We start from the raw sequence: 15,264 nt of genomic DNA on the forward strand, positions 1-15,264 counted from the left end.
GTTCCGTCATAATGTTACCTTGTTTATTATGGCTAACGGTTGTTTTTTTACGTCACAGTGGAACTACAAAGATTTCATTTAAATATAGCACGAATGAAACCATACAAAATTGCTAACAATAGCGAGTTAAACCTCTAAAGCGAAGTAGCTTGCAAAAGTTTGACAAGTTTACGTTCACCGAGCTCAGCTCCACCCCCTGGTTACCCACCTGTTCTTGTCAGATAACGACCAGAGGCACCCGTTAGGCACAATTGCATATTTTTCAACAGCTAAACAGGTAAATATGTCTGAATAAGCGTTCAATTGATAATGAAAAAATGATATGCGTAACTTTGTTGGACACTTTATAAAATAAGTAGGCTTATTCGTTTTGGTTGCGTTCAAGGCATCGCCACACCCACAACTACCGCTCGCATGTCTAAAACTAATTATCTCTAAGCTAATTTATTCCATTTATGTTTGAGTATTTATTAGTCTATTATTTTCAGTTGTTGAATGTATTGCCATTTTGATACAGGCTGCTCATACACTGTTGTGTTCAGTAAACGCTTATCTGTATTATTGTGTTGTATTGTTGATAAAGCCTGTGACCTAAGATTTTCAATTATGCTGAGTGACACCTGTTAATGATTGATAAAACAACCCAACACATTAAAATACTTCAGTGCAGTACCTGAGTAAATACTTAGTCCCTCTCACTTCTGACAATATCTGTGGCTATTCTGTCATCCTTGCACAGCCAGCTGCCATGGCCTCAGGTGGGGCCCCACTGCCACCCTCGGCCAACCATTGTGCCACCAAGGTGGAGCTGACCATCTCCTGTGAAAACCTCATGGACATGGACATCTTCTCCAAGTCAGACCCTTTGTGTGCCTTGCACATCAACACCTCAGGCTCCCACTGGTCTGAGGTTTGTATTAGGTCATGGTCATCAGAGTTAAAGCCTTAATTTGAATAAGCCATTTGCTTTTGCCCACCTACATTGATCTCAAATGCGTTTCTTCCCCTTTATTTGTGAACCAGTTTGGACGCACAGAGATGATCCTGAACTGCCTGAATCCAAAGTTTGCTAAGAAGTTTGTGATCGACTACTATTTCGAGATGGTGCAGAGGCTAAAGTTTTGTGTGTATGACATCGACAATGACAGCCACAGCCTGACTGATGATGATTTTCTGGGGGAGATTGAGTGTACCCTGGGTCAGGTGAGAGTCACTGTGTACTGTGATGTTCTGCCAGATTTGTAATGTTCTTATCTGTGATACTGGCGGTATTTTGTGTCCAGATTGTTTCAAGCAGGCAGATGACCCGACCTTTACTGCTGAATGACAAGAGACCTGCAGGTCATGGGACCATCACAGTGAGTGGACTCTTTGCTCATTAGAAATGATATGCAGTGCCTTAGCTGCGATTGAGGCTCTCCCTTTCAGAAAAGTTTCTCACTGATGTTTTATGCACAAAACTCCAATTGTCTTTTCATGTGTGGTATCTTTTTATTAATAGATTTGTGCTGAAGAAATAATAGACAACAGAGTGGCAAACTTTGAGGTGTCGGCTCACAGGTTAGACAAAAAGGTAATGGAGGTCATTTTAAAAAGTCTGACGTTATTTATTTTACATATTATTTCAAAACTATCTTTGGATATTATTGTCTAGTTTTTGTGGTGGTCCGACCCTTTCCTGGAATTCTACAAGCAGACAAAAACTGGGTGGCAGTTGGCTTACAGAACAGAGGTACACACTTATCTCAAACTCAATTTATCTGATTGCATAGAGTCCTTACTGACCTTTGGCTCTTTTTAACCCGTTCATGTAGGTGGTCAAAAACAAGCAAAACCCAGTCTGGAGACCCTTCACCATCTCATTGCTATCCCTCTGTGGAGGAGATGTGGAGAGAGCTATAAGGGTAATTTGATTTTCCATTTCAGTCAATACTGCTACATGTCAGATACTTTGTTACTCAAAAAGGAAATAAGAAATATAAAAAAAAACATAAAATACCTGCCAAAGAAGAGTAGCATTTCATTTGTTGGTGTCGTGCACTTGGAATGCTTGGAGTTTGTAAGCTTGAGAATATGCAACCCGTTAGCAAAATGTGTATTCTCAGTAGATTTTTTTGTCCTTTTTTTATTTAAAAAAGGTCAGCTTGTTGCACATGGTCCTTTTAACATACTAATCTTGTAATTGCATTTTTTTTTTCATCTTACAATGCTCCCATAATTACAACATGCGGCGACCCAGCTGGATAAGTGGTATGTGTGTGTACGCACGATTCATGACGTCTCCACCCAAAGGTGTGCATTTTGCTATATTATCTGAACTAATTTGAGTTACTCCAAAGGCATTTATTTCTAACATTGATAACCAAGAGTGAAATGCTATGCTAATGCTATGTTTTGCATGTGAGGTATGAAACAATTCTATGACAAGAGACACTTTCTATTGTAGTAAACAGTAGTAGTCTAAAGAAAGATTTGCTATCTACATCCCATATAATACAAATGTTGCTAAGTGTTGGGGAATATTTTCCAAGGCCCATAACTTTGACCCAGTTTATCAGTTCAAACTGTCCTGACTGAGCACACGCACCTCGTAACTTTGGCTGCTGTGCTCTCAGTGTTTTGTCTCCCTGTTCCTGCCTGTTGGCGTCAGCTGATAGAGGTGTTATGATTCTATGTTCCTGCCTGTTGGCGTCAGCTGATAGAGGTGTTATGATTCTATGTTCCTGCCTGTTGGCGTCAGCTGATAGAGGTGTTATGATTTTATCTTGTTATGCAGCATGTTGATGATGCTCTCGGAACTAGCTAAATACATGGGTCTGGGGTAGAGTTCTTCAGAATTGACGTGGAAACTCTCCCGTGCAGTCAGATCGTGACTGCTGTGACTTGTGATGTGAATTCTCCGGCCGAAGCTCCAAATAAACCATCAGTGTTTGACATCAAAGCTCCTGCTCTTCCCGTGTCTCTTTCCTGAGTCGGTGACTCCCACTGCATTGCTGCTACACAGAAGTTTCCCTTACACTAAGCACTAGGACTGCTGCCTATTCGTTTTTAATTTTCGTGGAGTGGCTTTTGTTTTTTTACTGGAAATCTCTTTGTTTGTCATTAGGTGGATTGTTATGACCACCACGTCAACGGCTCCCATCAGCTCATCGGCAGCTTTACAGCAACACTAGCTGAGATGCAAATTGCAACACGCATTTCTGCGGTAAGACTTCTGTGTTAGTGTGTTTGATTCACCAAAAAATACCTGTTGTTTATTTTAACCGCCATAAATACCACTGGTGTTCCTACTTGCAGGCTGAATTTGAGTGCACTCATCCAAAAAAGTCAAAGAAGAGGAACTATAAAAACTCCGGGATCATTTGCATCAACAACTGCCAGGTGATGATTTATAAATAAGGACATATTGATTTCAGTATATTTTCTCACTCACTGTACATTTTAAGGTCACAACTAGAAATACATACATTTATTACCACTCTTGTTTTTGTATTGCATCACTGTTTTTCCTTTTCAGGTGGATAAGCAGTATACCTTCCTGGATTATATCATGGGGGGTTGTCAAATCAACTTCACTGTGAGTTTGCAAATGTCAGTCACAAGATGTTGTTTCTTTAAAGGAAACATTATGCTCAATTTAATGTTCATACTTGTATTTAGGGTTTCTTCTAGCACATGTTTAAAAGTGCTAATGCTAAAAAAACAAACACATGATTGTTCCCATAATGTCTATCTGAGTATGCCTGTATTCACCCTTGGTCTGAAACGCTCCGTTTAAGGGCCTGTCTCTTGAAGGCCTGATCTGATTGACTTGTGAGATACATTTGGCGCTAATTTGCAAGGCAAAGCCTTGGGTAGAGATTCTGATAATGGTATTTTTGTTCTGTCTTATCAGTCAAATTAATTATTTGATTTGATAAGACTTGGATGGGCCTACATTTACTTCAAGGTAGCAAGTACTATACCTGGTATACCGTGTAGATAATAGATATACGGCTCTTCATATCACGATCCTTATCCTCTGTCGTACCCCGGACAGATTGCCATTGACTTCACAGCCTCTAACGGGAATCCCAACGTTCCCAATTCCCTCCACTTTATCAACCCTGAGGGATATAATGAATACCTGAAAGCCATCTGGGCGGTGGGGAATGTCATCCAGGACTACGACAGGTAAGAGCAAACGTTAAGCCATTTAAATCTAATGTATATCAACTTTTTTTTTAATTGTGATTTGAACATTTCTATCTTGCTTACAATGATCATACTTTACAGGATTTAATTAGTATAACTTTAACCTACTGAATGATGTTCCCTGTTTAACATGCATTATCACACCTGTATTTTCCTGTCTGTCTTTGTAGCAACAAGATGTTTCCTGTCTTTGGTTTTGGAGCCGAGCTACCTTTCTCTCAGCGCGTAAGAAAAGAAAATCTAAAATACTTTAAAAATCTTATCTTGACTTTGGACATAATTCAAGCTCATGCTGTGGACAAGCACAATTTCACGTGTATAGCATTAATGGCTGTTTCACCACCTGAAGCTCTTCAAATTGTTGTCTCAACATGGTCTACTAACACTAGTTAAGAAAGATTTAATTTAAATACCTTTGCATAGCATGAGCAGCATGTCCAGTTATCTATGTCTAATTGTATACTTTATGAACTGCAAAATCAGTTCAAGGGCCACATTTGTGAGAGTGACTTTGGGATTCAAGCTGTGTAACCCATTACATTATTGTACACTGTAAATCTACATGAAATCATTAATAAAAGGACAATAATGTGACAGTGTTTTCCTGACTGGCATCTTTTAATTGTCAAAATCAAAACAAAAAAATGCAATCCATCTATTATGTTTACAGGTTTCCCATGAGTTTCCTATCAATTTCAATCCATCAAATCCATTCTGTGTGGGTAAGTTGAACTTGGTCACAACACAAGATCGTTTTCGGTTGTTTAAAGTTGTTCAGTAATATTAGTGTGTGTGTGTGTGTGTTACAGGAATAGAGGGTGTGGTGCAGGCTTACCGACAGTGTCTACCCCAGCTGAAGCTCTCGGGCCCCACAAACTTCGCTCCGATTATCAACCATGCGGCCTGTTTCGCCAGACAAGCTCTACAGCAGAATGTGGCCTCAGTAAGTTATACGTTTCTCAAACAAACTAGGCATAAGATAATTTTAAGATCACATCCCAACAAGAAATGATATGGTCTGTGTATTCTTAATATCTGACATTGTTTGAAATATTTTCTCACCCCATCTGCAGCAGTACTTCGTGCTGCTCATTATCACAGATGGAGTGATCACAGACATGGACCAGACATGCACGGCTATTGTCAATGCTTCTCGTCTCCCCATGTCCATCATCATAGTGGGCGTGGGGGGGGGCAGACTTTGGCGAAATGGAGTTCCTCGACAGTGATGATGTATTGCTGTGTTCACCCAGAGGTCTTGTCGCCACAAGGGACATTGTGCAGTTTGTGCCCTTCAGAGATTTCCAAGTAAGCAACATGACTTGATGAAAGGACTATCACAGACACATGCCCACTTCAATGTCAACTAGTTTCTCCCAAACCTGGCTAAGACTCTCTTTTATTTTTCTAACATTGCCATTGCAGGAAAACAGCGCGGCCCTTGCTCTGAGTGTCCTGGCCGAGCTGCCCGATCAAGTGTCCTCTTTCTTCAATTTATTCAAGTTGAAACCCCCTTATGTATCCAGTGTTTCTGAGCCGTCTTAGAAAGGTTTGTTAAAGTAACCCAAATAAATCCTATGTACTACTTATCTGTATGTCCTGCAACCTCTTTCTTGGATTCCTTTATGGATTGTTGCAAATAAATGCCAAGAAGTGAACATGGATGAAAGAATTGACCAACGTATTCATAATTAACCTCAAACATGTCACTTGTAATGGAAATATGTGGCTACAAATGAGATAATACATACGTTTATGACAGTTTATGGTAGACAACCACACCACTGACACATGTCCAAAGGGGATACGTCTCAATTAAAGGCAACCAGATTAAATTGACAGATTTTTTGAGAAAGTTGTTGGAAACATTGGGGAAAACATGCTTGTACTTTTCCAGTGTGTACAATTCCCCAATGACCTGGAGTCATTTGGTGTCATGAATCATGAATCATGATATGCAAGCTATTGAAAACCTTTGAAGAGATTTTGACTGAAAAAGAATCCAATACAAAATTATATATTCACAAGAAGCCCTAAAACACAATGAAAGAGGTATGTCTTATTTGTCCAGTGTAATGATATCAGGTATGAATATGGCTAGTAGGGTAGGGTGAGGGACGGGTGTCCCTCTAACTGGAAACGAGCGCACGGGCCCCGCCCACCACAACCAGCTCCTATTCCTCCTGTCATTTCTGCCAACAGCAAACCACAGCCCACAGCTAGCGTATGTAGCTAACAAGGTAAGACATACAAAGTTAAACTACTATTGACATTATTCTGTTTTAACTGTCAAAATAAATATAACGCTAGGTTTTAAGTTAGTTTGGTTATTTACTGGAGATAGGCGTACGTTAACGTTGCCTTTTTTTAGTTACTTTTATAAGTATCATCTGACATTTAACGTTAGCTCAAAGCAAATAGGCGTCAACTCGTTAAAGTCAAGTAAGATAGCCTACTCCTTAATAACAGTTTACATACATGTATTTTAACAGCAATAAACGTGGATAAATATATTTCGAATCATCCGCCGATGTAACGTTGACGTTAGCTTACATTGGTAAAAGCTCCTACAGCACGGTCCGTTATTTTCTGTCCCATTAACGTTACCTTAAGTTACCTTAACGTTGCTAAGATGGCTTTGTCATTAACAGACCACATTATGACAAAGATGAGTGTTTGACTCTAATTGTTAATGTATCCAATACAAGCTTCAGCTAACTCTAGCTAGCCCCTTATGGGACAGTATCATCCACCCGAGAGCCAGATGAACGTTACCTCACCGCTGGATGGCACTCCGTTTAGCGTTTGATACATCCTACATTTAATGAAATGTGTTGGCCGAATTAACTATACAAACGTAATTAATCATTACATGACTTCTATGAAATGTTGCTACACATATCTATTGATAAACCAATGGATAACATGGATTTTGATGCAGTTTGGTGTGTTTGCTTGGTCCTCTTCGTAGGCTGTATCTGCCAACCAAGGAAACTGTATTTGACAATCTAAAAGTATTAAAGGCAGCTAGATAAACAGGAGGATGAAGCAAGTGTTACACAACATGCATATTGCTACTGCTCTCAGTATAAGTCAGTCATAACTTGAATGACTGGGTGTGGCAAAAATGTTTCCCTTCAGTTTTTTAAAGATTTGTTTCTGTGTGTCAGTTTGTGTGTGTGTTTCTTCCAGGCTGTCATGGCAGCAGTTGGATCCCCAGGGCCAAAGGTCCCTGAATGTGTGACCAAAGTGGCACTGAGCATTTCCTGTGAGAATCTGCTCGACATGGATGCATTCTCAAAGTCTGACCCTCTGTGTGTGCTCCTCATGAACTCCTCAGGGCCTCACTGGTGTGAGGTAAGCGTGTTTAAAAAGTTGATCTAAAACTTCAAGAAATATCCTCATTCTTATGGATCTATTTGCTGTCATTTTGGACATGTCAGCACCTGCTGCGAGTCAAAAGAGTTTCTGATTCTGTATAAAAAAGATATTTTTTATCTTTTGTTTCTGTTTAGATTGGCCGGACAGAGAGAATCATGAACTGCTTAAATCCAAAGTTTTCCAAGAGTTTTGTCGTCGACTACTACTTTGAGATGGTGCAGAAGCTGAGGTTTGAAATGTACGACATTGACAGCGAAAACTGCAGTCTGCAAGATGCAGACTTCCTGGGAGAACTGGAGTGCACCATGGGACAGGTTAGCACATTTGCCTTATTCTTTTTCTGTTGAATTATTATTTTAGATGGGTGTTGAGGCTGTGACATATCCAGTGATTGTGTGATTCAGAAAAGGGTGTTTCTGTCCAGGTTGTATCCTCAAGAAATCTAACAAGACCACTTGTCCATAAGGACAAGAGACCTGCAGGGAAAGGGACCATCACTGTGAGTCGTATTGGATTTCAATTGTCAATAAGTCAACTGTCATAATTGTCTTATGCGGTATTTGTAACACAATGCTGTTGCATGTTTTGTAGATATGTGCTGAAGAACGAACAGACAACAGGGTGGTGGATTTTGAAGCTGAAGGTAGAAAACTGGACAAAAAGGTATTGATTGCTTTGGAATCATGTTTCAAATATTGTATATGAACCTACTGGAGTTAAAAATGTTGAAATGACCATAAGGTTATTGCTGAAAGCTTTATAAAGCCGGATGCATTATTCATCCATCTAGTGTGAAACACGTTGATATAGTGCTCCCCAACACTGAGTATTATTGGGTCATTTATTTATTTTAACCTCCTATTATTTTCTTACTTATTTCCAGGATTTCTTTGGCAAATCCGACCCTTTCCTGGAATTCCACAAACAGACAGAAACTGGATGGCAGCTCGCTCACAGGACAGAGGTACAGATATACTCGCTGTGTAGCATGCTTTACATTATTACTATATATCATGCCCAAGGATTCCTGGGCAGTGCATGGGCGCATAAAGTCATAACCAGAATGTGTATTGACAGTTTGGAGTTTATACAGTTAATGCATGTCACCTTTCAGAGTGTTTTTTTAATCTGTACTGTCATGCAGGTGGTGAAAAACACCCTGAACCCAACATGGAGACCCTTCCGCATCCCGCTTCCGGCCCTTTGTGGAGGCGATGTGGAGAGACCTATAAAGGTACACACACACTCGCATACACTTTGACTGTAGGGAATTGTGAATGATGACACGGCAGCCTTTATCTACGGTCAGTCTTTCATGCTGGCGTAATATCAGTTTTTCATTCAGTGATGGATTAGCTTTCCTGAATAAATTATAATTTGTTATAGAAATTGTTATTTATTATGTGTTATCCAATTTTCATTTTTTAAATATCACAGTTGTCGTAATACACCTATAGCAGGTCAAGCCTATTTCAAAAATGTATATATGATGTGTTTTTTCAGCTCCACTGAACGTCAACAAGGAAAAACAAACATTTTTGATCACTAATGGAATTTAATTTTGTTCTGTAAGATCACCAAAAGACTGAATCAATACCACAATAGAACCCCCCGGCTATGTTTCCTTCATTGTCTAGATAAGGACATGTTTTTTTTAGCATTAGTTTATGTATTTTGTGTTTTGTTTCCAATCTCTAACCCTCTAAAAGCACACTTGTCTGGAAGAGCTGCTTCCCAGTCTACGGTGAAAGTGAGTTTACTGTCTCCAGCGTGAGTGCTTCACGTGTAGGATGCAGTGTCTGTGACAGGACAAAGACCTTTACACTCTAGTATCTATCTTACAAACTTGAGGAGTTTGGCTTGTTGGTCAACTTACCTGTTGAATGATGCGAGTAAAGTGAGTCACTGGTTGAACATTGACTTTTGTCAGACAATGGGGCACTAGCATGAACTCAGAAGGGACCGAATAAGAACTTAAAGTATGTATAAAGCTACATTTTAAGTCAAAATAGAACAAAATCCAAGGCGCTGAATAGGTATTATGAGTTTGCTAATTTGCCTTTCTACATAGATCTCGTATTTTTTTTATCATGATGGAATAAATCAGGTATTTAATATTGAATATATTTGTATGTCAAAGGATATGAATTGTATATATAACCACAAGTGCTAGTGGCCTACTAACATATAGCATACTAATTTAAATAACCTGATAATGATGTATTCACAGGTAAGACGACCAACAGATTTTCCGTAAAGATAGATACCTTTTTTTCTTATTCATGAGCTTTCTTAGATATCCACCCTGTAGACTGACTGTAGCATCACACAGTTTGTTGCTCCATGCTGTGTCTTCACCTGTGTTTCCTCAACAATGAAATCACCACTGTGTCTCATTCTAAAAGGTAGTTCCCCTTCCAGTAAAAGGCTTGCGTGTGTTTCTCTTAGATTTATCAATATCAGGGTGTTGTGTTACATCTGTAGCTTCACCCCCAAAGCATGCTTCTGTCTCATCTGCTTTGATGTTCACACACGGATGATAGTTAAATAAGTAAAATACAAATGTTTGCTCAAGAGAATTGACTGGATTTGTCTTGTTTCTCCTAACTGTCTGTCTCTCTCAGGTGGATTGTTATGACTACAACAACAACGGATCTCATGACTTTATTGGATGTTTTGAGACAACGCTCGCCCAAATACAGCAGGGATCACAAACATATGCGGTGAGGTCTCTCGCTCTTTCTTGGTGTTTTGGAACTTATTGGATGCATTCATAAAAAAAAAGAGTCCCCCTTAAACATTTTGACACTTGATATTGTGTGTTTGTTCTCTTCTCAGGCCGAGTTTGAATGCATCAACAGTAAGAAGAAACAGAAGAAGAAAGGATACAAAAACTCTGGTGTTATCGTTGTTAAAAAATGCAAGGTATTTTGGTTTTAAATAGATTTTTTATTACGTAACCAATACTTTCATTTGTTTAGTATATGCGTACTCCATCTAAAGGAATTTGCAAGAATAAAAGTGGTTGAGATTACTTAAAACTGAGCCATGTACAGTATATCTAAAACATTGTATATACAGAATTGTAAAATACTTTTATACATGTTGTACCTTTTAATAAAGGTAAACGGCATATTAACAGTACTGCAATGCTGTAGCTGATCATATAAGTTGTGATATACATTTTATGAACAGGTAAATACTATTTTGTTTCTAAAATGTCTTTACAGATAGTGAAGGAGTATACCTTTCTGGATTACATAATGGGCGGCTGTCAGATTAACTTCACTGTGAGTACTACACATGTTTTTGAATCCTACAAAAAAAAACTATCCCTGATATTTGCATTATATGTTGTTTGTACCGTTCATATTGAGGATTTAATGTGTTTAGGAAACAATAATTATGATGTTGTGATAACATTATCTACATTTTTACGAGTCTGTGTTTTTTTCCATCCACCCATGTCCAGATTGCGATTGACTTCACAGGCTCCAACGGGGATCCCAGCTCCGCTCAGTCCCTCCATTACATCAACCCTCAGGGCTATAATGAGTACCTGGCAGCTATCTGGGCAGTGGGTAATGTCATCCAGGACTATGACAGGTACATAGATTGTTATATATATAGTATATAGGGCATGGATATAGCGTGTACATCCCTTATTTTCCGTCATGGCTGAATGGAGCTTTGAGGAACATTAACATTGAAAGTCTGCGGCTCGAGTCTAATCCTTTGTTGTGTTTCACTTCCTGTAGTGACAAGATGTTCCCAGCTTTCGGATTTGGAGCCCAGCTTCCTCCTAGGTGGCAGGTGATTATTTGTTTGGGTTACAACTTGCTTGAATATTAGTTCCATGTCATAATTTAATTTCTTTATACATGACAAAGCGTGTCTTGGATGTATGTAAAACGTTGGTGCTGGATCCAGCCTTATAATTGATTGCATGGTACAAAACTAGCATCATTTACAAAATGCTGGTTAGATTTGAAATCCTCATCCGCCCAAATAATTAAATGTTAACCAATTGAGTGGAATATGTCTTGGCCGGCAGACCAAAACATGTAATATTGAACCCGGTTGTTTGTGTTTCCAGGTCAGCCACGAGTTTCCCATTAACTTCAACCCAGAAAACCCATTCTGTGCAGGTAATAATAAAGAGTCTTTAGATAACAGGACATGCATATTTTGCTTTTCTCAGAAATAGTGTGGCGCAGTACGACATGAGAGCATTTGTTGGAGAGTTTGGTGTTTGATGTTTGAAGCACTGACTGATAATCAGGAGAACATTTTGCAAACAAATAAAGTTAATTCAAAATGTATTTGCACCATCCAATCACTTTGTACAGAAACTTGATTTGCTCTGCAGTTTTCCTTCGGCCCATACATTTACTTCATGTTGCTGAGTGCTATCTATTTCCAATCATGCTAAGTTACATGGAAATATATATATAAAATAATGCTCTAAGATCTGTATTTGTGTTTTTTTTTCCAGGCATAGAAGGTGTGGTCAAAGCCTACCAGTATTGCCTCCCCCAGGTGAAGCTTTACGGTCCCACAAACTTTTCCCCCATCATCAACCATGTGGCCCAGTTTGGCAAGCAGGCCATGCAGCAGGAAACTGCCTCTGTGAGTCGCTGGGAGTCTAATATCTGCCAAAATGATGGCTTTTGTATGCAAATCTAGCACGGGATGACACAGTCTCAATCAGTTGTTCTTTTCCACACAATACTAGGTGAAAACCCCTTCCCTTTTTAAATATAACTCTTGTTTTGTTCCTTTTATGTCAATAATCCACAGCAATACTTTGTGCTGCTGATCATCACTGACGGAGTGATCACAGACATGGACCAGACTCTCAGAGCCGTCGTCAACGCCTCTCGTCTGCCCATGTCCATCATCATCGTCGGAGTAGGTGGGGCGGACTTCAGTGCCATGGAGTTCCTCGATGGAGACGATGGAGTTTTACGCTGTCCTACAGGCGAGACTGCCATGCGGGACATCGTGCAGTTTGTGCCATTCAGACAGTTCCAAAATGTAAGCTATCTCATAGAGCAAAGTCTTTGTAGGCACATTAGCTTCTTTAAAATCATTAAACAACGTGTCTAAATATCTTATTTCAGGCAGGCACTGCAGCCCTTTCCCAAAGTGTACTGGCAGAGTTGCCTGACCAAGTGGCCTCCTTCTTCAATAAATTTGACCTGAAGCCCCCCAGCGAGCCCACTCCCTCGTAGAAATGTAGGAGCACCCACAGCGTTTCACTTACCCTTTGTCCATTCTTCTTCCACGCATTAGTTCAAAGCTGCATGTATAACACTAGAAGCATAGTTCTATAACCTAGTTAGCTTAATTCACCAAGCTGTTTATTCCACTGTTTTTATAACCTTTCCATTCACAGTATATGGGACATTATGTCATCACGTACTGCAGGGTGTGGACTGCTGAAAACTCTAGCTGAAAAGTGCTCTTACAGGGCTTTTTTTGTGAGGGAGTGAGCAGAAATTTCCTGGAGTCTCTCCACTGTGGTCCTGGCAACTGCTCAGTGCCTGAGCTTTGAGATTTTACAAGGCACATAATGCTCCATACAACCTTTAAATGGTTAATTTACATGTTGTTTTTTAGATGCATAAAAAAAAAGCGATATACGATGGGACTGTACCATATGTACTTTTCTTTTTGTCTGTCGTCATTTGTTATGATCCTTAGTTTATACAGGAGCGTGCTTCGCTTTGCTCACAACAGCTGACAGTAGACTGTTATAAATGAAGCTCTGAACTATCCAATACAGCCCTAATATAACATAAACATGAGATACAAGCTGTTTCCCCGTCTGCTGTTTTTGTCTTACGCTAAACTAACGAGCCGTATCCCTAGTGTTCAGATATAAGCACATATGATCTCATCTAATGTAATATTACATATTTCAAATGATGTCATACCAAAGCTTTATTTGCTTAAAGACCAGCATTCATACCATACCATTTATATGTTGTGGGAAGTATGTTGATAATCTGTACAGTAACTACTTCAGTCACCTAACATCACTAGCATAACCAAGTATTGCAGGATTATCGCATTTTGTTGCTTACATTTTTTTTATATATGCACGACATTTAGAGTTAAATGTTGTTTTTAAAGCTTCTACCAATGTGCCACAGTTATTTGTATACTCATATACTGATTAAACTTACATTTTCATCAAAATAATGTATTCCTCTGACCTCTGTGGCACATCTCCGCACCCCCGCTGCTTCCCTTCTTTGGTTGCTTCAGCTGTTTCCCCTGCTACTGACTCCTCGTAATTCTCTCTCTACTCCCTCTCTTTAGGCTCCTCAGGAAATGCTGGCTCAGAGCGTCTTGGCAGAAGTCCCGGGTCAGGTGGTGAGCTTCTTCAACAGCGTGAGATTGAGACCACCTCAAGGAGACACACCTCTCCCTGACCCCGCAGCATCAGCACCCCCCCCGTGATGTATTCTCAATATACTACATGAGCATGCACCATCAAGTCTGGGACTCATGGTATGATTTGTAAATACTTGTATGCACTAATAATATAAAGCCATTATACACTGATATGGTATACCATTTCTTAAATGTTTTTTAACATGTACTTAACACAGATTTATTGTTAATATAACATAAGACTTAATGTGACACAAGTGCCAGGATTTTTAAGATTTAAAGTCATTTTTTATTTGGTTGTTCTGCACCATCGTTAAGGCATTCATTGAAACTAGTGTGACTTGACTGAATGTCTTTGGTTTTTGTGTAATAACCAAGTTAGCTTTGACCAGTTATCTCATTAGTCCACATACAATGTAGAACGTCTACATGAAAGGGCTAGAGTAATTCATGTGTTCTCCTTGTTTCTGCTAATATTTCTTTCATATTTTCAAATAGTTTACAATGACCACTTTCATGTTTCCCTGCAAAATAAGGCATATTTCAATTGAAATCACCAATCTTGGACAAAGCCGTACTATTAACACAATGCAACAATGTTTACATGATTGATCCATATATAATGGACTAATGCGTTTGCCTAAACAGACACCTTTTGTAGACTTTACTCTACAAAAACCTGTCCTTGCTACTGTTTTGTTCTTCATTCAGTTTCTTTTTTTTACATAATATTAGGTGATGTGAATGTTAATCGAGAAGAATCCCTATGAGTGATTCAATCATTAGAAAAAGCTTAATTTGATAAATGCATGTTCACACTGATTTAAACCAGAAGTTCACCATGTCTTAACTTAACTGACTGTTATAAATAAGGCCTGATTTCACTTAATGTATGTGTATTTGATACTGACTGATATTTAATATGTGTTACATATTTTACGAGTTTACTATGATTGTGTGTAAATATGATTTGCAAAGCATGAAAGAAGATCTAATTCAATCTATATAACAGAAAGCAAAGCAAAATATTTTATGTACATTTGAAAATTTGAACTTTTTTGGTGCTACTGCCTTCATGTCATGACATAAAATAAATATTGTATTTTCACTAAGTAGTGAATCATATTCCTAATCAATGTTGTGCATTCTTAAGTGATTATATCGGAACATCATAAGAATACGTGTTATTGGAAGTGTTAGTACTGTTAGTAGTAGTACAGGCAGGCAGTTAGTATTTCAAATACATCGTAGTTAACTGCACTAAAACTGGTTTTATTTTTATTATAC

General features: G+C 38.9%; 2 protein-coding genes across 5 annotated transcripts; both read left to right on the forward strand.

The window, feature by feature from the left end:
• Window positions 1–35: 35 nt before the first annotated feature.
• Window positions 36–5,866, forward strand: LOC117543603 (copine-3-like). The gene is given in 17 exon segments (XM_034211970.1): window positions 36–277; window positions 744–910; window positions 1,024–1,203; window positions 1,284–1,358; window positions 1,502–1,573; window positions 1,655–1,732; window positions 1,815–1,904; window positions 3,107–3,205; window positions 3,298–3,381; window positions 3,518–3,577; window positions 4,040–4,173; window positions 4,365–4,419; window positions 4,865–4,916; window positions 5,004–5,137; window positions 5,268–5,381; window positions 5,383–5,502; window positions 5,620–5,866. Coding segments are annotated over 16 exon segments (1,629 nt in total). The 5' UTR covers window positions 36–277; window positions 744–748; the 3' UTR covers window positions 5,740–5,866.
• LOC117543601 (copine-3-like) lies at window positions 5,620–15,113 on the forward strand. 4 transcript variants are annotated; one of them, XM_034211968.1, is made up of 17 exons: window positions 6,121–6,434; window positions 7,365–7,551; window positions 7,710–7,889; window positions 8,000–8,074; window positions 8,167–8,238; window positions 8,459–8,539; window positions 8,720–8,809; window positions 10,200–10,298; window positions 10,414–10,500; window positions 10,806–10,865; window positions 11,048–11,181; window positions 11,334–11,388; window positions 11,672–11,723; window positions 12,071–12,204; window positions 12,376–12,612; window positions 12,699–12,813; window positions 13,903–15,113. In XM_034211968.1, exons 2-16 carry the CDS (start codon window positions 7,393–7,395, stop codon window positions 12,807–12,809), a joined length of 1,626 nt encoding a protein of 541 aa, XP_034067859.1. In that variant the 5' UTR covers window positions 6,121–6,434; window positions 7,365–7,392; the 3' UTR covers window positions 12,810–12,813; window positions 13,903–15,113. The 4 variants fall into 4 exon arrangements, with proteins under 4 accessions (XP_034067857.1, XP_034067859.1, XP_034067856.1 ...); XM_034211966.1 differs by lacking the exons at window positions 6,121–6,434; window positions 12,699–12,813 and adding an exon at window positions 5,620–5,743; XM_034211965.1 differs by lacking the exon at window positions 12,699–12,813.
• Window positions 15,114–15,264: the final 151 nt, after the last annotated feature.

Source organism: Gymnodraco acuticeps, unplaced genomic scaffold (genome assembly GCF_902827175.1).
Source record: "Gymnodraco acuticeps unplaced genomic scaffold, fGymAcu1.1, whole genome shotgun sequence".
Taxonomy (NCBI): domain Eukaryota; kingdom Metazoa; phylum Chordata; class Actinopteri; order Perciformes; family Bathydraconidae; genus Gymnodraco; species Gymnodraco acuticeps.

Coding starts and splice junctions, on each gene's coding strand:
- LOC117543601 (XM_034211966.1), top strand. CDS start 7,393: ATGGCAGCAGTTGGATCCCCAGGGCCAAAGGTCCCTGAATGTGTGACC. Junction 7,552..7,709: donor CAGGGCCTCACTGGTGTGAG/GTAAGCGTGTTT, acceptor GTTTCTGTTTAG/ATTGGCCGGACAGAGAGAAT. Junction 12,205..12,375: donor TGCAGCAGGAAACTGCCTCT/GTGAGTCGCTGG, acceptor AATAATCCACAG/CAATACTTTGTGCTGCTGAT.